Source organism: Lepus europaeus, chromosome 7 (assembly GCF_033115175.1).
Source record: "Lepus europaeus isolate LE1 chromosome 7, mLepTim1.pri, whole genome shotgun sequence".
NCBI lineage: Eukaryota > Metazoa > Chordata > Mammalia > Lagomorpha > Leporidae > Lepus > Lepus europaeus.
In genome coordinates this window covers 59,046,289-59,055,571 of record NC_084833.1, presented here as the reverse complement: position 1 = coordinate 59,055,571, position 9,283 = coordinate 59,046,289, and the positions used below count along the sequence as shown (strand labels likewise).

General features: G+C 51.5%; 2 protein-coding genes across 3 annotated transcripts; one reads left to right on the top strand and one right to left on the bottom strand.

The window, feature by feature from the left end:
- Window positions 1–1,592: 1,592 nt before the first annotated feature.
- On the bottom strand, window positions 1,593–6,449 carry ARFIP2 (ADP ribosylation factor interacting protein 2). 2 transcript variants are annotated; one of them, XM_062196588.1, is made up of 8 exons: window positions 6,339–6,449; window positions 5,407–5,547; window positions 5,082–5,178; window positions 4,246–4,364; window positions 3,850–4,071; window positions 3,150–3,307; window positions 2,828–3,002; window positions 1,593–2,387 (listed from the first exon to the last, which is right to left on the bottom strand). In XM_062196588.1, the coding sequence occupies exons 2-8, from the start codon at window positions 5,503–5,505 to the stop codon at window positions 2,232–2,234; spliced, it is 1,026 nt and encodes a 341-aa protein (XP_062052572.1). In that variant the 5' UTR covers window positions 5,506–5,547; window positions 6,339–6,449; the 3' UTR covers window positions 1,593–2,231. The 2 variants fall into 2 exon arrangements, with proteins under 2 accessions (XP_062052572.1, XP_062052573.1); XM_062196589.1 differs by lacking the exon at window positions 3,850–4,071.
- A 148-nt stretch (window positions 6,450–6,597) lies between these two features.
- TIMM10B (translocase of inner mitochondrial membrane 10B) lies at window positions 6,598–7,464 on the top strand. Its single transcript, XM_062196587.1, has 3 exons — window positions 6,598–6,677; window positions 6,860–6,955; window positions 7,137–7,464. The coding sequence occupies exons 1-3, from the start codon at window positions 6,651–6,653 to the stop codon at window positions 7,311–7,313; spliced, it is 300 nt and encodes a 99-aa protein (XP_062052571.1). The 5' UTR covers window positions 6,598–6,650; the 3' UTR covers window positions 7,314–7,464.
- The last annotated feature ends 1,819 nt before the right edge of the window (window positions 7,465–9,283 follow it).

The following is a 9,283-nucleotide window of genomic DNA, read 5'->3' as shown; positions in this document are numbered from 1 at the left end:
AAGAAGCTTGAGTCCGCTTGGGAGTACCTGGGTTCACTACCCGCCTCTGGCTCCTAACTACAGCTTCCTGTAGAACCTGGGGGACAGCCTTGATGGCCCAAGTAATTGGGCCCCTACCACCAATTTGAGGGATCTGGGCTGAATTCTCAACTCCCAGCTGGTGGTTGAGGGCATTTGCGGAATGACCTATGATAACAGGGATGACTGCTTATTGTGTGCCAGACAGAAGGACCACTTTTACACGTAGTGTCTCATTTAATAACTGGAAAAGGTAGCTGCTTTAATTAGCCATTTTGCAATGAAAGAAAAGAGGTTCTGGCCCCCCACAGCCATTAACTCTGATCTCTCAGCTAGAAAACAGCGGAACCAGAATTTGCTTTTAGGTCCTGCCTCTGGCCATTTGGAAAGGCAGAACCTTTCATGTTGAAAACCTCAGTGGCCCACAAAGTGGGGGCTTATTGAATGAGGACCACCCTTCCTAACAATCAAGTTCCAGCCAGTTGACTGCAGGCTTACCAAAGCTCAGGAAGCTTGCCTGGGCACTGTAGTGTTGGTGATAAAGAAGTCAGTGGGTCCCAGTGCTAAGACGGTCTGCTGAGTTTTCCTATTTCTCCAGCTCTCCATATATGGGGAAACTGTTAAAAAATCTGGGAGCTTTTTTGGCCAAAGGGGCAATAGAGGTGATGACATCTGGGCTGTGTTGGATAGCTTTAATTTCTCACATAAGGTTCAGATCTGTGCTCAACAGCTGGGTGCAGCAGGAGCCATGGGAATGCAACCTCTCAACAAGCTGAGCTCCTTGTGTAGGTGGGTTCATGCTTGGTGTCTGGCTACAGCTACAAAACTACCCTGTAATAAGGAACTGGGGTCTGGATGACACTATTTTCTTACTCAGAAGGACTTTCCTTAACCTAGACTTCATGCTGTCAAAGCTGTTTAAGCTTTCCTGCTCTCCTTTGTCCAAAGGGCAAAGCCCTTAACCAACCTGCAGTCTTCCTCTAGTTTTCACTGCAAACTGAATTCCTCTCAGTTGCTGCTCAGAGCCTTCATGTGTTGACCTCTTCGCCTGGCTGTCATCTGCTCACTCTTTAGTTCTCAGCTTTCAAGTTGACATCCCCATCTCCACCCCAGTCTAGGCTAGATGCCCCTCCTCTGCTCCCACAGAGCCTTGACTTCTGTTTCCTAGTACTTATCACTGTATTGTAGTTGCCTGGTTACTTGTCTCTATCCCCCATTAGGCCCTAAGCACTGCAGGCAGGGACTGTGTTTTATTCACTGATGTTTCCCCAGGGTCTAACGCAGTGCCTGGCAAATAAAAGCGCTCAGTAAATATTTGCTGTATGAATGAATACACGATGAAGTTCAGCAAGCCCAACCCCCTCTCGACTGTTTGCTCTAGAGACTCAATAGCTATCTTGGTACTTGCCTGAAGGACAAATAAAACTTTGGCTTCAACTGGGCTTGGGGGAACAGATTGGGTCTTTACACCATTTCTGAAACCTGACTTTAGCTGTCTGGCTCCAGTTCTTTCGACTTGGTAAGGCTTTGGTATGATTAGATTGAACGGTTCTCCACCCAGACCACCCTCCTACAGTCCCCCACAAATTGACCTCACTGGGCCTGCTTTTATGAAAGGTTTATTCCTAGTGCTAGATCCCAATCCACCTGGGCTCTGAGCACAATTAAATTGGGTGGTGGGTGGGGGAGGTGAGGCCCATCCAGATGCAGGGCCAGAAATGGGGTTCCCCATTAACCCCACCCCTTTGGTCCCAGTCCCCTTCTCTGCAATGGACACGCATAGAGGAGGGACAAAGGGTATTGGAGGCAACATCATTGGCCCAGGGGAGCCCAAGAAGAGCTGCCATTGGCTGACAGGGCCTTTTGAGGCTCTGCCTTTGGTCAGGGGGCACACTCCAGGAACTGAGGATAGGCCTGTGGAGTGATACCATTGGCCAGGGAGTGGTTTCTGTCAAAGCCTTTGGCTGTGGAGTGGAAGGAAAAGATCTGGAAATGAAGGCCCATGGCCAGCAGGATAAAAGGACAGGGCAGCAGCTTCTGGGCCTACAGGCCCTTTTCCCATCACAGCAGTGTGGGCAAAACTGGTATCAGGCCGCAGCCAGGGAATGGGAGCCCAAGCCAGAGGGCAAGGGATGTCCCGTGTCCAATCTCCCCCACCCTGGGGCTGCCCATTCCAATGTCCTTCTTGACAGCCAAGTTGGGCTAGGAGTATCTCACTGCTCCTCTAGCCAGGAGGGCTTCTCGGCTCCCGGAGGCCGCAGCTTGATGTTGAACTGCTGCAGGGTCTGCTCCAGTTGTTTCTGATTCCCAGCAAAGTAGGCGGACACGGCATTGTGGAAGAGCAGCAGCTGCTTATGCATCACCTTGATCTGGGGGTCCAGCAGGGTCAGATAAGGGTAGACTCAGGAGCCCTTCTTGAGGGGCTGTGAGCCTGGGCCTGGGCACGTGGACTCTGCTTTGATGCTGCTTGTGGCTTAAGGGCTGAACTTTACCCAGGGAGTCAAAGGAGAAGGGTCAATCTGATGGAAGAAGTCTGACCTGACTACTGGGCCTTGGGTCCTGGTACCTCAGCTCAGTGGGTGACCCTTCCCAGTTATGTTCCTGGGCCAGCAGCCAGATCCTCCAACAGAAAAGGCCTGGAGATTAAATGGAGGGTGCCCTAGAAAGGCCCAGGAGCTGAAGGGGCTGAGGGAAACATCTCACCCCTATGTACCCTGCATTTCCCCATCCAATAACAGGGAGGGCCTGAGGGAAAGGTTTGTGTCTTCTGAGGGAAGGTGGGCTAGGATCAAGGGAGTGGGGTTAGCACCTTGTTTTCTTCCAGGAACTTGAGCTTGATGGCCACATCTCCCCGCAGCTTCTCATACTTGTCCCGATGGGCCTGGAAAGTGGCCTGGGCACTCTCGAGTCGACCGCGTGTTCCTGCATCCCGGGGGCCTAGGCTCAGCTCTTCTAAGTCTGTTCGGTAGGCATCATATTCCAGCCTGGGGAGGGGATGATACAGGCTGGTCTCCATCCCTTTGTCCTCAATATACACTCTCCTTTCCTTCCTGACTTCTTATGCCCAAAATGCCCAAACTTCCACCCATGCCAGCCAACTCCCCAAACCTAGGCTCTGCCAGTGCCCACACCTGGCAGCCTCATACTGTTTGACAGTCATGAGCGTATCTTCCATGGTCTTGGTGACCAATGTGTTGATGCTAGAGACAAAGAAGTTCACAGCCCCTAGTAGTGTCTCTCCATTCTTGCACAGCAGCTTCTGTGTCTCTGCGTTGTAGCCAAATTCCTCCTGAGGGCAGAAGAGACCAGCCTTGAGTAATAGTCTCTATGCGAGTGGAGCTGCAGAGCCTTTTATTCCCCTCCTCCCCAGGGAGGAAACAGCCATCAAAACTGGCACAGCCAAGGACTGCCTGCAGCAAGGCTCTCTTTGCCACAAAGTTAGTAGGGCAACCCCGGGGATGCCTGGGGTAGGATTGTGGAGGGTGGGAGTGTCTCAGATAAGTTCACAAGACCAGAATGGGGAAGAGCTAGTGCAGCAGGCAGGAGGAGCTCCAATTAGGCTGAGCACCAAGGGCATTCTTGACAATGTAGAGAGGGATTACTCGTGAAGCACCTAGTGTGCCCCCTCCCCCACCCCTTCCAACGTCTCAACCTCTGTACAAACCCTTAGGCTGCCTCCACAGGTGAGTGCTGCTGGGGGCAGGGCTTGGCCCACCCTGAAGGGGTTCTCCCTGTGGGCTGCAGGAGGGAGGGAGGGAGGGAGGCTGAGGAGTGACTGTCTGGGAGGGCCAGGGCCCAGTCCCCCAACCCTCTTTGGTCTGGCTGAGGCACCTGAAGCTCTGGGGACTTCTGGCTGAGGTCAGCAAAGGCGTCACCTAGTGCATGCTGGGTCTGCAGCAGGCTGTAGAGGTGGGCTGTCAGTGCCCGGCCCAGCTGCAGGACACTCTCATACTTGCGCTTCGTCTCACGCAGCAACTCAATCTGCAGCTCTAGCTCCAGGTCCACAGTCCGGGAGCCTCGGCCAAATCGCTCTGATAATAGTTGCTTTGTGCACTGATTGGGAAGTGAGGGAATAGGTCAGAAACCCTAGCACCCTGCCTCCCTCCCAATAGCTACGTACTCCAGCACCCCCAGGCTCCTAGTCTCAGCCATAGATGGCATATTAGGATTTTTGGGGGAAAAGTACCCAGGGGGAGTTTTGGGGAAGGGAGAGGGGCTAAATCCCACCTTATATGTGTTGATGCCCCATTTCTTGACAATGTCAAACTTCTCTCCAGCGATGCCCCGAGCCACTTCATCTCCAGGGCCAGCAGGAGTGGTGCTGTGAGATGGATGGCGGCCAGACCCTAAAGGACCAAGTTCTCTGACACCAGCCGCTCTCAGATACAATCAGACATCTCTAAGGCCTCACTCATACTTTCCTTCCAGCACATGAAAATGACTTCCCTAAAGAAGCTTGAGACAACTGAATTCTCCTGCTCACTAGAAGGAACACGTACATACTTCATGCCCTGAGAACCCAATCCCAATACACATTTGGCCACCTTTGTGTGTGTGTGTGTGTTGGGGTGGAGGAAGGTTGGGAGGAGTGTTGCTGGTGTGCAGGGCAGGGACAACAAGAAAATACATTGTGTTGGGGGTGGGGTGTCAAAGATGGTGAGTCCTTGGAAATCTGGTAGGCATCTCCATGTGGAATCCCAGTCAGTGTGACATCTGGGACTGTTTGTTCCTCTAAACTTTAGAGTCTAAAGTAAAACTGAGAAGCCTCACAGAGTTCCAAATTAGGCTTAAGCTTTAGAGCAGGAGAACTTCTATGAACCAGAAGTCTTAACTTGGTTCAGATGGTTGTAGCAGGGAAAGGACAAAAATGCCATGTCAGGGGCTAACTGGTAAGTGGGAAGCCGACAGCAAACTCTGGGAGCTGGCCTTGGGCTGAGAAGACTCTATGGGGTTTGTATGAGCAGAAGTTCCCAAGCTTTCCGAGATACACTTGTATACCATGCTCCTCCAAACCACTCCTACCCCCCTCCCCACTCAGGCTTCCTGTCTCTGATCATTCATACCTGTGGGGATGAGTCCATCACCAGAGCCCCCATAGCCCCCAGACACAATGCTGGTTTCATTGAGGTTGGGTCCTGACACCATCACCTGCTGGAGGTCCTATAGGCCAGAGAAGAGGGGGGCAGCTGAGGCATTGTGGGAGTGGGAACAAGCTTGGATGAAGCACCACAGACAGTACACTAGAGAAGTCTGCACAGAATCAGAACGAAGCTTTGTAAAAAGAATGAAGTGAGGTAGGTAAGTTAAGGAAGGTTGCTGGAATAGGGGTGAGAGCCCAGGTTTTATAAATTGGATTCCCGAACTGAAACGAGAATGAAAGAGAAGCACCTGTTCCAGCCCATCATCTTCAGGAAGCTGCCCAGCTTCGCCGTTCCCATGGATCGGGATCTCCATTGTGGCTGCCTTCCCTAGGATCCCGTCCGTCATGGCTAGGGAAGGGGCTGGAGCCAAAGTCTCCACCCCAGCACCCTGCAAAGCCCAACAGACAGTTTTGGAAAGTGGCCAGCAGTCTGGAAGAGAGAGTCCGCTCCTGCCATTTCTCAGGTTTTAGAGGTAGTCCCAGGCTGAGTGTCCTGGAGTTCAGCCACCATTCCTTTCCTCAGGCATATGTATTTCTCCCCCACCGAAGCGCACATTTCTACACACGTACACCCAAGCCTCAGGTGTCTTCTCACAGCCTCCCCCACCTCCCAACCTCAGGACCTGGTGCCTGTTCATGCATTCACTCATTCACCAGACATTTAGTGAGTGCCTACTATGTGACAGCCACTATCTGAGGCAATGGAAACACAGCACTGAACAAGAGAGATAAAGTCTCCCGTCTCTTGGAACTTAGCCCCGTGCAGGTGCGCTTACTCCCACCAGGAGCCAAGCCCCCTTCCAGGGCTCCGGTGCTTTCTCCCCACTCAGGTGTGTTCTCTATTGCTCGGCCTTTCAATACTCCGAAAATGTTCTTTCCTTCTTTCTTCAAGGTGGTCCCCCCCCTCCATCTCATACACCTCCTCTTCCTGGGGCCCTCCGCACCAGGCCTCGGTTGAAACAGCTGGTCGCTGCTAAAAGCCTCTCTCTCTTCCCCAGAGCAAAGGTGATCCCTTCCAAAGTCAGTTGTGTCTCTCAGGTGTGTGGAGTCCCTGTTCCCCTCCCCCCGACACACCTGGGCATCAGGTGTGTCCTCATCCTTGCCTATCTTTCAGGGACATCTTGCCCTCAGGACAGGTTCGTGCATTCAACTTCCCCTCGCCCAAGCACGTCCCTCTCACCTCGGGCCGGGCAGCTCTTCCCCTCAGGGCGCCAGGCCCGAGCGGCGCGGGGACCTCGGGCTCCAGTTCCCGTCGCGATCCTAGCAGCAGGTCAGGGACTCGGCGGAAGTGACGTCCTCTCCGGGCAGAAGAAGCTGGCCACGTCGCAGATTCTAAGGGCGGAGGTGACGTAGCAGCCAGGGGCAGGGCTATCCTGGGGCCAACCCTTTAGTCCTTGGTGGGGGGGAGGGCGGGGGAGCGACGAGAGATTACTTCCGGGGCGGTACCCAGACCTTGAAACGGAAGTGACGTAGGGCGTGAGCGCCTGGCGGGATGGAGCAACAGCAACAACTGAGAAACGTGAGTGCTGCTAAGTCGCCCTAGAGCCACGCCGTGAGCTCGCATTGCAGGAACTGCAGAGAGCCAGGGATGCGAAGGCTGGGAACAAACGGCTGTGAAACGTGGTCCTGGGAGCCCTGTGGCTGCGGGGCCTTGAGGTGTGGGGCCCATATCGCTGAGTTCTTGGTCCCCTTTTCTTCCAGTTGCGGGACTTCCTGTTGGTCTACAATCGGATGACAGAACTCTGCTTTCAGCGCTGTGTGCCCAGCCTGCACCACCGAGCCCTGGACGCTGAGGAGGTGGGCAACTATGTAGGGACGTTACCCTCGATGCTCTGTTACGGGGTCGTCTGCCTCCTCCGCCCCCTTCCCCTTCCTCTCCGGCCTGACCCTCACCCCTAGGCAGCGGTTGGGGAAGGACGAAGGCGGTCCTAACGGGACCACTTTGGCCTCTACTTCCCCCCCTCTGTTTTCCTTGCAGGAGGCCTGTCTACACAGCTGTGCTGGGAAGCTGATCCACTCCAACCACCGCCTCATGGCCGCTTACGTGCAGCTCATGCCTGCCCTGGTACAGCGCCGCATCGCAGACTATGAGGCTGCCTCAGCTGTGCCGGGTGTGGCCGCTGAACAGCCCGAAGGCTCACGGTCCAGCAGCTAGCCACCCCCAGTCCCAAAAGGGAAGGCCTTGGATGGGCCCTCAGATTGAAGGACCCGGTGGACTTTGACTAGGTGAAGCCTGCACGAGGGGTTGCCTGAAAGTTGGGTACCGTTGCTCCCTTTCCTGGAGCCAATAAACCCACCTTTTACTCCGTTTGGTTTATTATGGGCAGGGAACCTTTGCTCACTGTAGGCACCGTCCTTTGTTCTGTCGTTTAGTGCATATCTGCTGGCCTCAGCCCTGACCACTGAGGAATTGCTTTCTATATGTAGAAGGAAAACGTCGGCGTGTTCAAGCAGCTGGTTAAGGCAGGCTCTAGGGACAAGATCAAGGTCGGTAGTAACAATAGAATTGTTTCCTTCCCGGATGGTGGAAATGGGAAGCCCTGTCTGGCCATCCTAAGCCCGCCTTAAAAGATGCACCTGTGAGTCAAGTGTGGATTGGTATGTGACTATTTTTGTGGACTGTGTCTTAATTCTGCTGGTTCCAGGAAAAGGAAGTGTGTGTGTGTGTGTGTGTATGTATGAACAATAGATCAAAAGCCACAGGGATTTTAGGTACTGCTTCCTTACAAAGTCAGGAGCTATAGAACAGAGATGAAATCTGTTAAGAATTCTGAATGTTCTGGAACTTTATTTCCCCAGTTTGTTTTTTTAGTATTTCTGTCTTGGTTGAGCAGTAAAACCTTAAACAAAGAAGGGCTGTTTCCTTGTCTTCGGGAGCAGTCTGTAAGGGGCAAACTTGGAGACCATCCTCTTCAATATAATCAAACTTGAGGGGAAAAAAAAGGGAAAAGTAGATGATGGTGGTTATGAAAAAGGGGATAAAACAAAATCATGGGGACCTTTTTAATGTTACCTTAATCTTAAGGTACTTGTCTATAATCTTACTGTAGCTTTCTACCCCGGACCTGACTTTGTCCAGTATGCCTGTTTTGTGATTTCTAGTCCCATGCTCTCCATTCTTTTCTAGTTAGCACTCCCTCCTCTCCCTCAACTACCTTTTCTTTTGTATTCAGCAGTCTGAATGACATATCGCCTTCCACCCCATTTTCTTGTGGAGGATGTCCTCCTTTTTCTATCGTCCCACTTATTTGATTTTTTCTAATCCTCCTTTCAGACTTGTAGAGTAAAATAGTTGTGTAACGAATACTACCAAATAGTCAAGGCTTCCAGCTTCAGCCAAGCCCTCACTACCAACATACAGCCCTGAATGGCTTCCTGGTCTGTTCTCTCTCGTCTTCACTAGGGCAGATATTTCCCACCTCCTTTGCTCTCTAATCGCGATCATCCCTCATCAGGAGACTTTCATTTTTTTACAGAGGAATTGATGTGCTAGGCATAAAAGAATTCTTTACAATGACCCACAAAGCAGTTTTTTTTTTTTCATTTGCAATTCAGAAAGTTGAAATTCTCAAATAGCAGACCTTGTATTAAATGCAGATCTGACTTGAAAGTCCATTTCCTGAACCCAGGTGCCTCTCAGTAATTTATTGAGCACCCACTTTGAATGGGTTCTGATGTTGGTAGATGCTATGCTTTGTCTTGGTTAACCTTCACAACAAAGCTCCAAGTAAGTAGTAGTATCCCCACTTAACAGATGAGGAAAGCAAGAATCCAGAAGGTACCAGAAACCCATCTTACACACAGTTACTTATTGAGAAAAGTATGTTAAGAAGGTTAAAAGTTGCTGACCAAGAACTTCCCTTCTAAGTGGCTTTGTTTATCCAATAAAATTCTCTCCTTGTGAAGTATAAATGCAAGTGTTATATCTTGTGAATTTCTCAATTTCCAGAGCTAGATGAATGGGATATTATGCACCAGATGAAAGAATTCCCCTCCCTCCAACATTTGTGGGTATCTTTGCAATAAACTTCCATTGTGAATTATCCGTGCCTTTCCAGATATCACATAATTTATAACTGCAGAGAAGAGACAGGAACATGATCTGTCTGACTAAAACCTTTGCTA